Genomic DNA, 16,006 nt, shown 5'->3' with positions numbered 1-16,006 from the left:
CATGATTGCATTCCTGCTAGTAACCATTGCCCTGCTGGAAGATACCAGACTGCATTTACTTCTCTGTTACATCACTGCTACTAACCATTGCCCTGCTGGAAGTTACCAGACTGCATTTACTTCTCTGTTACATTGCTGCTATTAACCATTGCCCTGCTGGAAGATACTAGACTGCATTTGCTTATCTGTTACATCGCAGTTGTTAACCATTGCCCTGCTGGAAGATACCATACTGCATTTACTTGTCTGTTACATCTCTTCTATTAACCAATGCCCTGCTGAAAGATACCAGACAGCATTTACTGATCTGTCACATTGCTGCTATTAACCAGTGCCCTGCTGGAAGATACCAGACTGCATTTACTTATCTGTTACATTGCTGTTATCAACCATTGCCCTGCTGGAAGATACAAGACTGAATTTACTTATCTGTTACATCGCTGCTATTAACCATTGTCCTGCTGGAAGATACCATACTGCATTTACTTGTCTGTTACATTGCTGCTAACAACCATTGCCCTGCTGGAATTGCCTAGATTGGAGAGGTTTCCTTTAGGATCTGCTTCAAAGAAGTGACATGCAATTTTTCATTCACTTTTTTTTTTCAAAACAGGAAAAAAAAAAACTCAAGAAACTCCTCATATGAACTCCAAGAAATTAAATGTAAGAGTTTCCCAAGAGTCTCTGGAGTGGTTTTTGAGGTGGAATTTGAAACGGATCCGACATAAAAAAAAAAAAAAACTACTGTAAAACTCTGTGTGAACATAACCTTAGACTTTGCCCAGTGAGTGCTTTTGAAATATTTAATTGGTATATTTATGTTCCCTTGGGACACAATATAGAAAGATCATAAGGGAAGGCTGGCAAAGGGGCATAAGGGGGTACAAGCTGAGGTTTGACAATGGCAGTATGGTGCAATGTCTATCCTCAATACTGGCAACACATTGCCCTCTCTGCAGATCTCCTTCCATGTACCCTGAGTGTGAAACTTTTGCCAGCCGTCCCCTGATAGCATGCCAAGTATTGCAAGGAAGCACAGAGGAAGCAACACCGGATTATTTGGATTATTTGTGAAGCGGAAGAAGCTTATGGTATGGACAAAAATTGCTGCCACTGCGCACGTCCTGGCGACGCCAACTCACCCTCGTCTTCAGCAATGTGAGAGAACTTTAGGGCTGGGACTGGGACAAGACGAGGGTTAGACGGGTACGGTGGGGGAGATGGATAGTTGGAAACAGAACCTGGGAGGTGCAAGGACATAACAACAGATTCAGATGTGCAGGGCACAAGACGTCAATACAGTCACGGTGAGAGACCATCACATGCCGTGTGCAAGGCAGGAGCCATGGATACAAATACATCATTTATAACATTAAAGAGCAACTTAAAACAGTAACAGCAGCCGCATTAGTGCAAAATATATTTTTGGGGGCTGAGCTGTAATACCAGGTGTCGCCATGGAAAGGGGTGGCGCTGTCGCTGGGAAAACAAAAAAAAAAGGACACCCTATTTTTAAACCTGGAGCACCCCGCTGACTTGGTTTGCAGTAATGCAGCTGATATTAGCTTTATTTTATTTGCACACCAGTTGCCCTTTAAATTTTGTATATAATAACAGAGGTGCATGCATGTTCACAGTGGGGCAAAGATTGCTAAACTTACTGGCACCAAAGAAAGCGAAACCGCCATACCCTCCCTCTGCCTATGGTTAATGCTGCCAGCCCCCCAAGCAGGTTACATTATTATTATTAATTATTATTTAGCAATGTTTGCCACCTGAAAATGCATGTGATACATATAGATATATACATTATAGGAGTATATAGAGAATGCCATGTAGTGGGTATATAATGAATCTGTAAGATATTAGTAATACATGGACGAGGAAAGGTGACATCTGTAAAATGTAGAGGAAAAGAAGAAGAATACATGAGGTCACCCGAGCTGATGTCACCAGGCGCTGATGTCACCCGCACTGATGTCACCAGGCGCTGATGTCACCAGGCGCTGATGTCACCCACGCTGATGTCACCAGGCGCTGATGTCACCCGCACTGATGTCACCAGGTGCTGATGTCACCCGAGCTGATGTCACCCGTGCTGATGTCACCAGCTGCTGATGTCACCAGGCACTGATGTCACCCGTGCTGATGTCACCCGTGCTGATGTCATCAGGCACTGATGTCACCCGGCACTGATGTCACCCGCGCAGATGTCACCAGGCGCTGATGTCACCTGGCACTGATGTCACCCGTGCTGATGTCACCAGCTGCTGATGTCACCAGGCGCTGATGTCACCCGTGCTGATATCACTCGGGGAGCTGTGACAACCTCTCATCCATTCTTGTAGGGTCACATTATGGACAGGTGAGGGGTTAGTAGGGTACTATGCACAAAACACACGACTCTCACAGGCAGAACACACAGGCCTGGATGGGGTTAACGGCACGTAATATGGGAGATTGGTCCATTATCCGTAACCCTTTATTGCCACGCGTTGTGGGAAATCACTATTTCAATACCTGAAGAAAATCACCAGTGTATCTAAGCTCCCCGATATGTCTGTTTTAATAAATACTTGCATTTCTCTTTTTTTCCCCTCCGTTATTCCTCCTGGAAATGTATGCCTGTCTTAAAGGGGTTGTCCGGGACTTTAACATTGATTGCTTATCCTTAGGTTCGGTCATCAATGTCTGATGGGTGGAGGTGTGAGATACGGCACCTCCACCGATCAGCTGTTCCCAGTGTTGGCTGGAACTGAACCATTGACGGAATGGTGGCCATGGCCAAGTACTGCCCCCTATTGATAAGAATAGGTGGAGGATGTGCAGTACCACCCGCGGCCACTATACAGTCGACGGAGCTGTGCTCCGCAACTGAACAGTTCCAGGCGACACTGGGAATAGCTGATCGACGGAGGTCCCGGGTGTCGCACCCCCACCGATAAGACATTGATGACCTCTCCTAAGGACAGGCCATCAATGCTAAAGTCCCGGACAACCCCTTTAACAACCGAGTGTTACCAAACATCCTGTCAATGCGGCATGTCGCTACACACTCCCACACCGTCCAATATGGGCTGACAGTGTAAAGCCGGGTTCAGACGGAGGTATTTTTGGTCACACGAACCAATGGTCCATATCCACAAAATCCCAACATTCACCCGTCTGCTGCGTTTTACGGACCAGACAAGAGGCAGCGGTGGAGCCGGACACGTCCGCAATTCGCAGATGTGACTGGTCCGTTTTTGTTTTTTTTTCCGTAAACCTGATCTTAGAGAGTGAATGGACAAACCCCAAGAAAAAAAAGGGGAACGATAACACCCACTAATCAATGTATTTCCAGGAGGAATACCGGAGGAACTGCAGAGTTCTAAGTAAAGATGCTCTGGAATTGTGATTTCACGTATTTACTGAACTAGACCCGTCAGGAGCGAGGACCGGCCCTCTATAAGTTAAGATTCATGTTACAAATATTTTAAAAAAATAAATATTTAATAAAAATAAATAAACTTTATAAGATCCCTCCTATTCAGAAGGATAACACTTCCTGTCGTTTTTCAGCCGGGTTCATTGGGGCAGTTTTATTCATTTGTATCTGGGCATGGCCTAGTATATATAGTAAGAAGAGAGCACACATTCACCCTCGTCCATGCAACCTCTGGGTTTATCAATGTTCTTTTCAGGAAGAGAGAACTGACCTCCGCAGGCTGCAAGAAAAGACAAAAACAAGATATCATTGAGACAAAGCCATGTCAGAACACAGGTTTTAGGACTATCATGGGATTGTGGGGTTTCTAAAAGCAAAACTATCATTGTCGGCCATTTCCCACTGAATCACACAGAACAGCCGCGCTTACACAGCCTTCATATAGGAGGAATAATAGGAATTGGGTGTCAGTGGTCACACTGGTGGGAGAGGAAGTAGCTAACTTCTCAGAAACCAAAGTTTCAGTTTTCTTGTCCACCATGTGATACATACAGTCATGGTCGAAAGTGTTGGCACCCTTGAAATTGTTCCAGAAAATCAATTATTTCTCCCAGAAAATTATTGCAATTCCACATGTTTTTTTTTCCTTTGTGCGAATTGGAACAACACAAAAAAAAAAATAGAAAAAAAGGCAAATTGGACATAATTTCATGCAAACCTCCCCCCCCCCAAAATGGACCGGACAAAATTGTTGGCACCTTTCCAAAATTGTGGGTAAACAACTTTGTTTCAAGCATGTGATGCTCGTTCACACTCACCTGTGGCAAGTACCAGGTGAGGTCGATATGAAAATCATATCTGAAACCAGATTAAAAGGGGAGAAGTTGGCTCAATCTTTGCATTGCGTGTCTCTGTGTGCCACACTAAGCATGGAGAACAGAAAGAGGAGGAGAGAACTTTCTGAGGACTTGAGAACCAAAATAGTTGAAAAATATCAACAATCTCAAGGTTACAAGTCCATCTCCAGAGATATTGATATTTCTTTGGCCACGGTGCACAACATAATCAAGAAGTTTACAACGCATGGCACTGTAGATAATCTCCCTGGACGTGGACGGCAGAGAAAAATTGGTGAAAGATTGCAACGCAGGATAGTCTGGATGGTGGATGAGCAGCCCCAGTCACGTTCCAAAGAAATGTATTCTGTCCTGCAGGCTCAGGGGTCATCAGTGTCAGCGCAAACTATTGGTCGACATTTGAATGAAATTAAACGTTATGGCAGGAGACCCAGGAGGACCCCACTGCTGACACAGAGGCCTAAAAAACTAGACTGCAGTTTGCCAAAATGTACGTGAGTAAACCAAAATCCTTCTGGAAAGCGTCTTGTGGACAGATGAGACCAAGATAGAGCTTTTTGGTAAAGCACATCATTCTACTGTTTACCGAAAACAGAATGAGGCCTACAAAGAAAAGAACACAGTACCTACAGTCAAATATGGTGGAAGTTCAAAGATGTTTTGGGGTTATTTTGCTGCCTATGGCACTGAGTGTCTTGATTGTGTGCAAGACATCATGAAGTCTGAAGATTACCAAATGATTTTGGGTGGCAATGTAGTGCCCAGTGTCAGAAAGTTGGGTTTGTGTCCTAGGAGAGGGTCTGCCAGCAGGACAATGACCCCAAACATACTTCAAGAAGCCCCCAGAAATGTATGGAAACAAAGTGCTGGAGAGTGGCAGCAATGAGTCCAGATCTAAACCCCATTGATCACCTGTGGAGAGATCTTAAAATTGCTGTTGGGAGAAGATGTCTTCACATATGAGAGACCTGGAGATGTTTACAGAAGAAAAGTCCAAGATTCCAATTGAGAGGTGTAAGAAGCTGATGGTTATAGGAAGCGACTTATTGCAGTTATTTATTTTAAAGGGTGCAACCAAATATTACGTTGAGGGTGCCAACAATTTTGACCGACCCATTTCAACAATTTCAAGGGTGCCAACACTTTCAGTTAAGACTGTAACTAAAGTATCCACCAATGCATTGCAACATAATATATCCAGAAAGATGCTTCCAAATCGTAGATGTCCACTCATGAGTTACTGAGCGTCTCCAATGATCCCACTCACCGCAGTGCAGGCTCATCTCCTGCCTCACAAAACCGCGGATTTCTTCCTCCTATGAGTAGAATGGAAATGTATAATATAAACTGATATCACAATAGATATATAGATAATAGATAGATAAGAGAGATAGATAATAGATAGATAGATAATAGATAGATAGATAAGGAGACAGATGATAGATAGATAGATAGAGGGATAGATAATAGATAGATAGATGATAGATAGATAGAGGGATAGATAATAGATAGATAGATGATAGATAGATAGATAATAGATAGATAGATGATAGATAGATAGATAGATAATAGATAGATAGATAGAGGGACAGATAGATAGATAGATAGATAGATAGATAGATAGATAGAGGGACAGATAGATAGAGGGATAGATAGATAGATAGATAGATAGATAGATAGATGATAGATAGATGATAGATAGATGATAGATAGATAGATAGATAATAGATAGATAGATAGAGGGATAGATAGATAGATAGATAATAGATGATAGATAATAGATAGATAGATAGATAGATAGATAGAGGGATAGATAGATAATAGATAGATAGAGGGATAGATAGATAGATAGATAGAGGGATAGATAGATAGATAGATAGATAATAGATGATAGATAATAGATAGATAGAGGGATAGATAGATAGATAGATAGATAGATGATAGATAATAGATAGATAGATAGATAGATAGATAGAGGGATAGATAGATAGATAGATAGAGGGATAGATAGATAGATAGATAGATAGATGATAGATAATAGATAGATAGATAGATAATAGATAGATAGATAGATAGATAGATAGATAGATAGATAGATAGATAGAGGGATAGATAGATAGATAGATAGAGGGATAGATAGATAGATAGATAGATGATAGATAATAGATAGATAGATAGATAATAGATAGATAGATAGATAGATAGAGGGATAGATAGATAGATAATAGGTGATGACAGGGGAGGCCCCGTATCTTACAGTCATTCCTGGGGAACCTTTGTCTCCTTTCGTTCCATCCGGCCCCATGTTTCCCTGGATGTGGAGATTAGATCCATTACATGATCACATTTCTCAGCCCCGCGGGTTCATCGTGGACTTTCCATCTTACAATACAATCTTACCGGGTCGCCTCGTTCTCCTGGCACACCTGGGATTCCTCGTGGCCCTGTAATTGCCTCTCCAGAAGGGCCCCTCTCGCCCTATAAATATCAGATTTACTAGTAAGTCACATTTGTAGAATAACCCGATTATTATCACCGCTCGGTATGAGGACTGTGCTGCCGGGACTTCGGGCAATCTACCCTTTCCTCCGTTTTCAGCACGGTGCCAGTCCAGCCTGGAGCTGATTAGTTCTGTCTGACACCCGGGTTGTGTCTTTCTCTAATTTTTCCATGGATGTAGGAACAATGGACATAGGCCGGGACTATCTGGCCAAAAAATAGCCCCGAACTGATCACAAGGCCCCATGTATGTGCAGATAAACACTGAAAGTTTACCCCATTTGTCAATTTTCCTACCTTCTGCCCTTGAAGACCTTCAGGACCTTTTGTACCAGGAGGACCAGGGGTGCCAGCAGGCCCAGGATTTCCATCAACACCTCTGAGTCCAGCTGGACCAATAATACCAACAGGGCCCTGGCAAAGCATAAATGAAGATGGTCTGGTCAGTAGGTTTCACCAGCACAAATGTTCTTCGGTGTTTCGCCTCCTCATCTTCCTTCCTCTAGAGTTCAGCTGAACTGAAAGTTTCCCCATCTTGGTCTCTGCGACCCAAAGTTTTCCTTATACCCTATGGGGCAACACTACTCACCCTATCTCCTTTTTCTCCCTGATCTCCTTTAGCGCCCTGTAAGCCTTCTATCCCACGATCGCCCTACAGAGGATCCATGAGAAAAAAACAAGACATTAAGAGAAAAGCAAGAACAGAAGAGAGTAGTCTGTGACGGCAATCACTAGGCCATGCGTTACCTTGCTGCCAACAAGTCCTTCTTTTCCAGGCAGGCCGGGCTGTCCGGGGATCCCGGCTTCTCCCTGGAATTAGAAGAATTCTTCATACATATCATGTCTTCAGTAATTATCAGGGATTTCAGCGGTTATGGTAATGAATAGACCAGCGCTCGGCAATGGAGGATCAAGACTAAGGGGATCCTTGGGGAAAACATGGTGTAAGCGCTTACTATTACTTGTGCATGGGGGTCTGTAGGGGAGGGAGCAGGGGTGTCACAGTAGGGTGTTCTCCCTGGCAGCTGCTTTCTCATAGAAAATGCGGGCGCGCTCCTGTATATGGGAGAGTTGGGAAATAGCTGGGAAGTAAGGAGGGGTTTAAAGGAGTGGAACAGAAAGGCTAAAGGGGTATTCTATCCTGGATAAGTGATAAGTGCTTAGTTAATGGAGGTACAACTGTTGGGACCCCACAATCTATAAAACATGGAACCCTTTATCTACCCCTCCCAAGAAAATGTCAGTCAAGCCCCATACAAAGTCCATGATGGAAACAGCAGAGCGCTGTGCTTCATGGACTCCACCGAGCAGGTGGATAGGTGCTAGATACCTTATCAATACCCCTTTAATGGGGAGGTAAGGTGGTTACATTTCATGGTCTCTTGAGGCTGAAATGCAGATTTTTCTGATTAGAACTAATGACTATATATGTGTATGCCATGTTTCCAGTTAGATCTTGGACCGAGTGGAGCAGAGCTCTTTCCTCTGCAGTCTTTATTTTGGGCAAAAGCTGGGTGCACGCCAGTGAAGACCCTCATGTGGCGGAGGAACCTCCTTAAACACGGGCCCAAAGTAAATGGCAAAACACTTACCGTATCTCCCTTCCTTCCAGGAAGACCATGGCGTCCAGGTAAGCCGGTGTCACCCTACAACGAGCAGCATTTAGTACTGATCAGCAGAGCTGCATGCAAGCTACCCCAATTGCCCAGGTGTTATAAATCACCCCAAATTTAACACTTTCTCCATCTATTCATGTTCTCAGAGTAACACAACTATGCACAATGCAAAACAATATCAGCAGCAACTAATACCTTATCTCCCTTCTCTCCATCCTGGCCGCAAAGACCCTTTGTGCCACGATCCCCCTGAAACCCAAAAATATGAGCAACGGATATAGTTATTACTTTCTGCAAGATGCGTGAATTGTTTATTGGCCATTTATGTTTTTAGGAATTTGTGACAATATGGCGGTAACTATAGGTTTCTTACCTTTGGTCCTCTTAACCCATTCAGACCTGGATCTCCTTTCTCTCCACGTGATCCAGGCAGAGCGTCTTTCCCTGGGACGCCCTATGGAATAAAATCATTGCAAAATATAAAGTATGTGACTGTAAGCCTGAATGTTTAATGCCATACACGTAGTCTTTAATACCGTCCTTCTAATGGGCACATCAGCAGGATCAACCAAAAAAAGACAATGTTGCCCAGAAGGCCGGTGAAAAGGACGGGGGAACCACTGCCCGGCCATCTAGTCTGTAGATGCGGAGGCATTGGGGACGGGGGCTGGATCCAGAAGAACTCCGGACACAGTTCTGATTACTGAACCACCATGTTTCTAAACAGCTGCGATACCCAAGCTGAAGCAAATCGGAGATACTTACCGCCACTCCTGCTTCCCCTGGCGCTCCTGTTTCTCCCTGGAAGATTAATGTTGATTTACAATTATGCTGCCATATGTAAGTTAAAGGAGTTTACAGGACTTTAATTTTTACATGACAGGTTCCCTTTAATATCATATAACTAAAATTACCTTTTGTCCACCAGGTCCACGAGGTCCTAAAAAACCAGTTGCCCCTTTGTCTCCAGGTTCTCCTTTGGTTCCCTGTTGAGAAAAGTTGGATAACTCATTTACTACTGAGCTCTACACATCACACTAAAGGCTCGTTCAGACGTCCGTGAGTCACGTGAATCTCTTTCAAAGTTACAACACGTTCCCATTATAGTCTATGTTCACATGTCCATGTTTTCTTTCGGACCGAATATCCACAAAAATATCACAGAGACGTGTTCCTTTATCATCTGAGTCACTCAAAAGTCTATGGGTCCGCGAAAATCACAGACCGCACACGGATGACATCCACCATCTGTGTGCTGTCTCTCATTTCTCAGACAAGATATCTTGTAACAGTCTAAATGATAGCCAGCACTCACATCTTAAAAGAATTGCTTTATTGGTCCAGTGGTATAAAAGGCACAAAAAATGGTTGAACACAACAGCACAAAAATTAAAAAGGCAGCAAAGAAATATCCGCTGCGGTCCCAGGCAACATGTTTCAGACCTGCATGGTCTTGACTTGACAAAGGACTATGTAGGTCTGAAACATGTTGCCCGGGAGCGCAGCGGATATTTCTTTGCTGCCTTTTTAATTTTTGTGCTGTTGTGTTCAACCATTTTTTGTGCCTTTTATACACTGCTCAAAAAAATAAAGGGAACACTCAAATAACACATCCTAGATCTGAATGAATGAAATATTCTCATTGAATACTTTGTTCTGTACAAAGTTGAATGTGCTGACAACAAAATCACACAAAAATCATCAATGGAAATCACATTTATTAACCAATGGAGGCCTGGATTTGGAGTCACCCCCAAAATTAAAGTGGAAAAACACACTACAGGCTGATCCAACTTTGATGTAATGTCCTTAAAACAAGTCAAAATGAGGCTCAGTATTGTGTGTGGCCTCCACATGCCTCTATGACCTCCCTACAACGCCTGGGCATGCTCCTGATGAGGCTCAGTATTGTGTGTGGCCTCCACGTGCCTGTATGACCTCCCTACAACGCCTGGGCATGCTCCTGATGAGGTTGCGGATGGTCTCCTGTGGGATCTCCTCCCAGACCTGGACTAAAGCATCCGCCAACTCCTGGACAGTCTGTGGTGCAACGTGACGTTGGTGGATGGAGCGAGACATGATGTCCCAGATGTGCTCAATCGGATTCAGGTCTGGGGAACGGGCGGGCCAGTCCATAGCTTCAATGCCTTCATCTTGCAGGAACTGCTGACACCCTCCAGCCACATGAGGTCTGGCATTGTCCTGCGTTAGGAGGAACCCAGGGCCAACCGCACCAGCATATGGTCTCACAAGGGGTCTGAGGATCTCACCTCGGTACCTAATGGCAGTCAGGCTACCTCTGGCGAGCACATGGAGGGCTGTGCGGCCCTCCAAAGAAATGCCACCCCACACCATTATTGACCCACTGCCAAACCGGTCATGCTGAAGGATGTTGCAGGCAGCAGATCGCTCTCCACGGCGTCTCCAGACTCTGTCACGTCTGTCACATGTGCTCAGTGTGAACCTGCTTTCATCTGTGAAGAGCACAGGGCGCCAGTGGAGACTTTGCCAATCCTGGTGTTCTGTGGCAAATGCCAAGCGTCCTGCACGGTGTTGGGCTGTGAGCACAACCCCCATCTGTGGACGTCGGGCCTTCATATCACCCTCATGGAGTCAGTTTCTAACCATTTGTGCAGACACATGCACATTTGTGGCCTGCTGGAGGTCATTTTGCAGGGCTCTGGCAGTGCTCCTCCTGTTCCTCCTTGCACAAAGGCGGAGGTAGCGGTCCTGCTGCTGGGTTGTTGCCCTCCTACGGCCCCCTCCACGTCTTCTGGTGTACTGGCCTGTCTCCTGGTAGCGCCTCCAGCCTCTGGACACTACGCTGACAGACACAGCAAGCCTTCTTGCCACAGCTCGCATTGATGTGCCATCCTGGATGAGCTGCACTACCTGAGCAACTTCTGTGGGTTGTAGAGTCCGTCTCATGCTACCACGAGTGTGAAAGCACAACCAACATTCAAAAGTGACCAAAACATCAGTCAGAAAGCATTGGTACTGAGATGTGGTCTGTGGTCCCCACCTGCAGAACCACTCCTTTATTGAGGGTGTCTTGATAATTGCCAATAATTTCCATCTATTGTCTATTCCATTTGCACAACAGCATGTGAAATTGATTGTCGATCAGTGTTGCTTCCTAAGTGGACAGTTTGATTTCACAGAACTTTGATTTACTTGGAGTTATATTCTGTTGTTTAAGTGTTCCCTTTATTTTTTTGAGCAGTGTACTACTGGATCAATAAAGCAATTCTTTTAAAAAGATGTGACAGCCGGCTATCGTTTGGACTGTTGCTGTTACTGGGAGTATTTCGCCGTTCACCTGGACAGGTGAACTAATTGCTCCCTTTTTTTACAAGATATCTTTTGACATACATGACAAAGAAATCATCTCTGGGACAGTCAAAGGATATTTGCACATGGAGTTTTTAGAGCAGAAACTGAGTGGAAACTCTCCAAATCCTCCTCTAAATCTCAAAACTCCTCAAAAACTTGGAATTTCCACTCAGTTTCTGCTCCAAAAACTCAGTAAAAAGACTCATTGTGCACAGATCCTAAGGGTCACCTGGAGTATTTTGAGGTGTTCAAAATGACAAGTTTTTCAAGCAGAAACCACTTCAGGAAATTCTTCTTTTTGGAGGAGTTTTTATTTTCCTGAAGTCCTTTTTTTGCAGCCTTCTGCTATGACACTGCTTAGTCTGGAGTGGATTCAAAGAAGTTGCACGCAGTGTTTTTTTTCCACCAGATGTTTTTTTAAAATCTCTTCAAGTAAGGGGAAAAAAAATCTCAATCAGCAGCAAAGTGGGTTTCCACTTGGAAAGATTTCCAAGCGTTTTTGAAACGGATATCAAGGAGCATTTTTGAGCAGATCTGTTCTGAAAAAAATTATGTGAACGGAACAAAGGCATATGAGTCAACTGCTCGGGTCACATTTCCCCCCCAAGATATAATTGGCTATGTGGTCAAGTATTTGACATCTGGAATATAAAGATGAGTGGCCCCAGAATAATCATTTACTGAGCCCCAGGCTAGATTTTGGTAGTGTTTTTTGCACAAGGATCTGACACAACAAAAAGTGTTGCCAGTCTTGGCCAAGCATAAAAACTGGATCAACGAGGCTGAAATATTGGAAAGGTGTCTTGGACCTTGGCTTTTTGGGTGGCCTGTTCACTTAGGGTTCCACATACTATGTCATATGGTCCAAAGTGGTCTTGGTTATGTCAACTGAAGGAAAGGTCAGCCATGAAAGAGGAGACTGTTTAGGCCTCATTCAGACATCCATTTTTTTTGTTTATAGAACAATTTTCATCAGTATTTTGGATCAGATTTTTATCAGTGTTTGAGCGGTGACTCCATTTTTACCATCAGTGATTTTCTCATATACCAAAACTTCTCGCTCTTACCCTTTCTCCACTTATTCCTTGGTCTCCTTTTTCCCCTTTTTCTCCCTCAGATCCTTTAACTCCTCGGTCGCCCTGAAAGGAAACAAGCAGATACGTTACAATGTTAGAAAGACCATTAAAGATGAATAAAGAAGAGGAATAAGAAAGGAGAAGAAGAGGAGGATGAAGAAAGAAGAAGAGGAAAGGAAAGAGGATGGAAGAAGTAGGACATAGCTGAATGGTCATTGCCCCTGTGAGCGGACCTCTGACCTACCGGCTCCCCTTTATTTCCTTTTGTTCCCGCTGGTCCTTCAATAGTCAGTGTTTCTCCCTAGACAGGGCAAGATGAAGACATATGAGCGCTGCTCCGGAGGGTACAACGGCACCATAGCACCTCTATATACTGATGAAGTCTTACCTTGTCTCCCTTCGTTCCTCCTGGACCTGGATCTCCCTGAAATATCACAGAACATGATTACAAGTGTCCATATAATGTGCACAGATGCATCTTAGCACCTCATAGGAATGTATCACTTTTATATTTTTTATTTATTTAGGAACACATAGTGATGATTATTTTTTATGTTTTATTTGATTTATTTTTGTATTGGAGATTTTTTAATTTTATTTCCTGAACATGAATGTGGAGGCGGCCATCCAGCCTAGGTAGCAGCAGCCACAGAGAGTAATAGACAGCATCTGGCTCATTGACTTCCATGGGAGAATGGTGTGGGCATGCTCTGTGACCTGTGCGGAGGACATTGTGCAGAGATATCACCTATTGTGAATGATGGATCCTGTGTTATCTACTGTATATCGAGGTGTTATCACTCATTGTAGAGGCAGAGGAGGAGGTGAGCTGTGTCATTGTAGAGGCGGAGGAGGAGGTGAGCTGTGACATCCCCTATTGTGAATGGTGGATCCTGTGTTATCTACTCTATATAGAGGTATTATCAGTCATTGTACAGGAGGAGGAGGAGGTGAGCTGTGATATCACTTATTGTGAATGGTCGATCCTGTGTTATCTACTGTATATAGAGGTGTTATCAGTGATTATACAGGAGGAGGAGGTGAACTGTGACATCCCCTATTGTGAATGGTGGATCCTGTATTATCTACTGTATATAGAGGTGTTATCAGTCATTGTACAGGAGGAGGAGGAGGTGAGCTGTGACATCCCCTATTGTAAATGGTGTATCCTGTGTTATCTACTCTATATAGAGGTGTTATCAGTCATTGCACAGGAGGAGGAGGAGGTGAGCTGTGACATCAACCATTATGAATGGTGGATCCTGTGTTATCTACTGTATATAGAGGTGTTATCAGTCATTGTACAGGAGGAGGAGGTGAGCTGTGACATAAGTTATTGTGAATGGTGGATCCTGTGTTATCTACTCTATATAGAGGTGTTATCAGTCATTGTACAGGAGGAGGAGGAGGTGGGCTGTGACATCACCTACTGTGAATGGTGGATCCTGTGTTATCTACTCTATATAGAGGTGTTATCAGTCATTGCACAGGAGGAGGAGGAGGTGAGCTGTGACATCAACCATTATGAATGGTGGATCCTGTGTTATCTACTGTATATAGAGGTGTTATCAGTCATTGTACAGGAGGAGGAGGTGAGCTGTGACATAAGTTATTGTGAATGGTGGATCCTGTGTTATCTACTGTATATAGAGGTGTTATCAGTCATTGTACAGGAGGAGGAGGAGGTGAGCTGTGGCATCACCTATTTGGTATGGTGGATCCTGTGATATCTACTGTATATAGAGGTGTTATCAGTCATTGTACAGGAGGAGGAGGAAGTGAGCAGTGACATCATCCACTGTGAATGGTGGATCCTGTGTAATCTACTGTACATAGAGGTGTTATCAGTCATTATACGGGAGGAGGAGGAGGTGAGCTGTGACATCATCCACTGTGAATGGTGGATCCTGTGTTATCTACTGTATATACCGGAATTATCAGTCATTGTACAGGAGGAGGAGGAGGTGAGCTGTGACATCACCTATTGTGAATAGTGTATCCTGTGCTATCTACTGTATATAGAGGTGTTATCAGTCATTGTACAGTAGTGAGAGGAGGTGAGCTGTGTCAACACCTATTGTGAATGGTGTATCATGTGTTATCTACTGTATATAGAGGTGTTATCAGTCATTGTACAGGAGGAGGAGGTGAGCTGTGACATTGTAGCGCCCCGAGGGTTCGGTTGCTACAGGGGTATTGCACCTCAACCAGAGGTGTGATATTCCACTCCCGGGTAAAGATGGAGTATGGACCAGGGCTCAGTTAGCTGCATACACACACACACACACACACACACACACAGTGATGTAGGAGCAGATAGGGGTTGGGTTCTGAGCATAGGAAGGAGCTCATTGGGTGCTGGTCACCTGGGCTCAGACACAAAGAGGGAGGTATAAAAGGTGGGAGCCATCTTAGTTCAGGGTTCCGTTCAGTGGAGAAGTGACAGGGAGCAGAGGCTCTGTAGGAGCTCTGCTCAGAAGGCAGGCCTAGAGAAGAGGCCGGGGCCAGAGTGGAGGAGAGGAGAAGGAACAGGAAAGAAGGAGAAGAGACAGAGAAGTAGAAGGGCTCAGAAACAAGAAGGCAGAAGGGACCCTAAGAACCCACGTGATAACGGGTGAAGGGTCAGGCAGAATAAGGGTACCGGATCCCAAGTTGGTGGAGGTAAATTATCCCTCAGCCAAAGACCGGAGGTCGTGATCATCTATTGGTGCGACCCCCTGCTACACCTGCTAGGAAGGCGCCATATAGGATAGCGGGAAGCGGGGGCCAACGCTTGCCCGCAGAGATCCGCGGTAGCTGGACAGAAGTTTGGTCACTGGTGGGGCACGAGAGGCCAGAGAAAGGATAGAAGGGAGTCCTGTGCCATACTCCTGAATTGCCTGGGGGTTGACCGAGCCTCTCACCTGGTGGACGCAGCACGGCTTGGGCAGTCATTACCGGCGGAAGTGACTTGGATAACAACTGTGAGTAAAAGACCCTGGACTGCATCATTGGACTCTGTGTAATTTCTGCTGCGCCTGCACCATCACCCCCATCCTCCACTTACACTGCCCTGAGGTTGTGCTCTTCCCGTGGGGAGTTATCCTACCCCTGTGCTGCACACCAACACCAGCCTCAGCGGTCGGCCTCGCAGCGGCAGTCATCCCTGACCGCAATCCACGGGTGGCGTAGTCGGACATTTAATTACAACAAATAGAC

General features: G+C 44.6%; 1 protein-coding gene across 3 annotated transcripts in view; it reads right to left on the bottom strand.

Moving 5' to 3' along the window:
• COL7A1 (collagen type VII alpha 1 chain) overlaps positions 1 to 16,006 on the bottom strand; it is a 158,344-nt gene that overhangs the window by 13,639 nt on the left and 128,699 nt on the right. For 2 of the 3 annotated variants that reach the window (XM_073644916.1, XM_073644915.1), the window contains exons 102-117: positions 13,197 to 13,232; positions 13,053 to 13,109; positions 12,800 to 12,871; positions 9,314 to 9,385; positions 9,165 to 9,200; positions 8,773 to 8,853; positions 8,595 to 8,648; positions 8,376 to 8,429; positions 7,531 to 7,593; positions 7,373 to 7,435; positions 7,081 to 7,197; positions 6,685 to 6,762; positions 6,542 to 6,595; positions 5,552 to 5,600; positions 3,642 to 3,707; positions 1,143 to 1,241 (exon numbers count right to left, since the gene is read on the bottom strand). In XM_073644916.1, the coding sequence (XP_073501017.1) occupies positions 1,143 to 1,241; positions 3,642 to 3,707; positions 5,552 to 5,600; positions 6,542 to 6,595; positions 6,685 to 6,762; positions 7,081 to 7,197; positions 7,373 to 7,435; positions 7,531 to 7,593; positions 8,376 to 8,429; positions 8,595 to 8,648; positions 8,773 to 8,853; positions 9,165 to 9,200; positions 9,314 to 9,385; positions 12,800 to 12,871; positions 13,053 to 13,109; positions 13,197 to 13,232 (1,051 nt within the window). The remainder of the gene's footprint in view (positions 1 to 1,142; positions 1,242 to 3,641; positions 3,708 to 5,551; positions 5,601 to 6,541; positions 6,596 to 6,684; positions 6,763 to 7,080; positions 7,198 to 7,372; positions 7,436 to 7,530; positions 7,594 to 8,375; positions 8,430 to 8,594; positions 8,649 to 8,772; positions 8,854 to 9,164; positions 9,201 to 9,313; positions 9,386 to 12,799; positions 12,872 to 13,052; positions 13,110 to 13,196; positions 13,233 to 16,006) is intronic. The other variant, XM_073644917.1, reaches the window with a different exon arrangement.

The sequence above is a fragment of the Phyllobates terribilis genome, unplaced genomic scaffold, assembly GCF_046119375.1.
Source record: "Phyllobates terribilis strain yellow unplaced genomic scaffold, ASM4611937v1 Scaffold_8__6_contigs__length_399053987, whole genome shotgun sequence".
NCBI lineage: Eukaryota > Metazoa > Chordata > Amphibia > Anura > Dendrobatidae > Phyllobates > Phyllobates terribilis.
The sequence above is the reverse complement of the archived record's forward strand: the minus strand, read 5'-3'. Positions and strand labels throughout refer to the sequence as shown.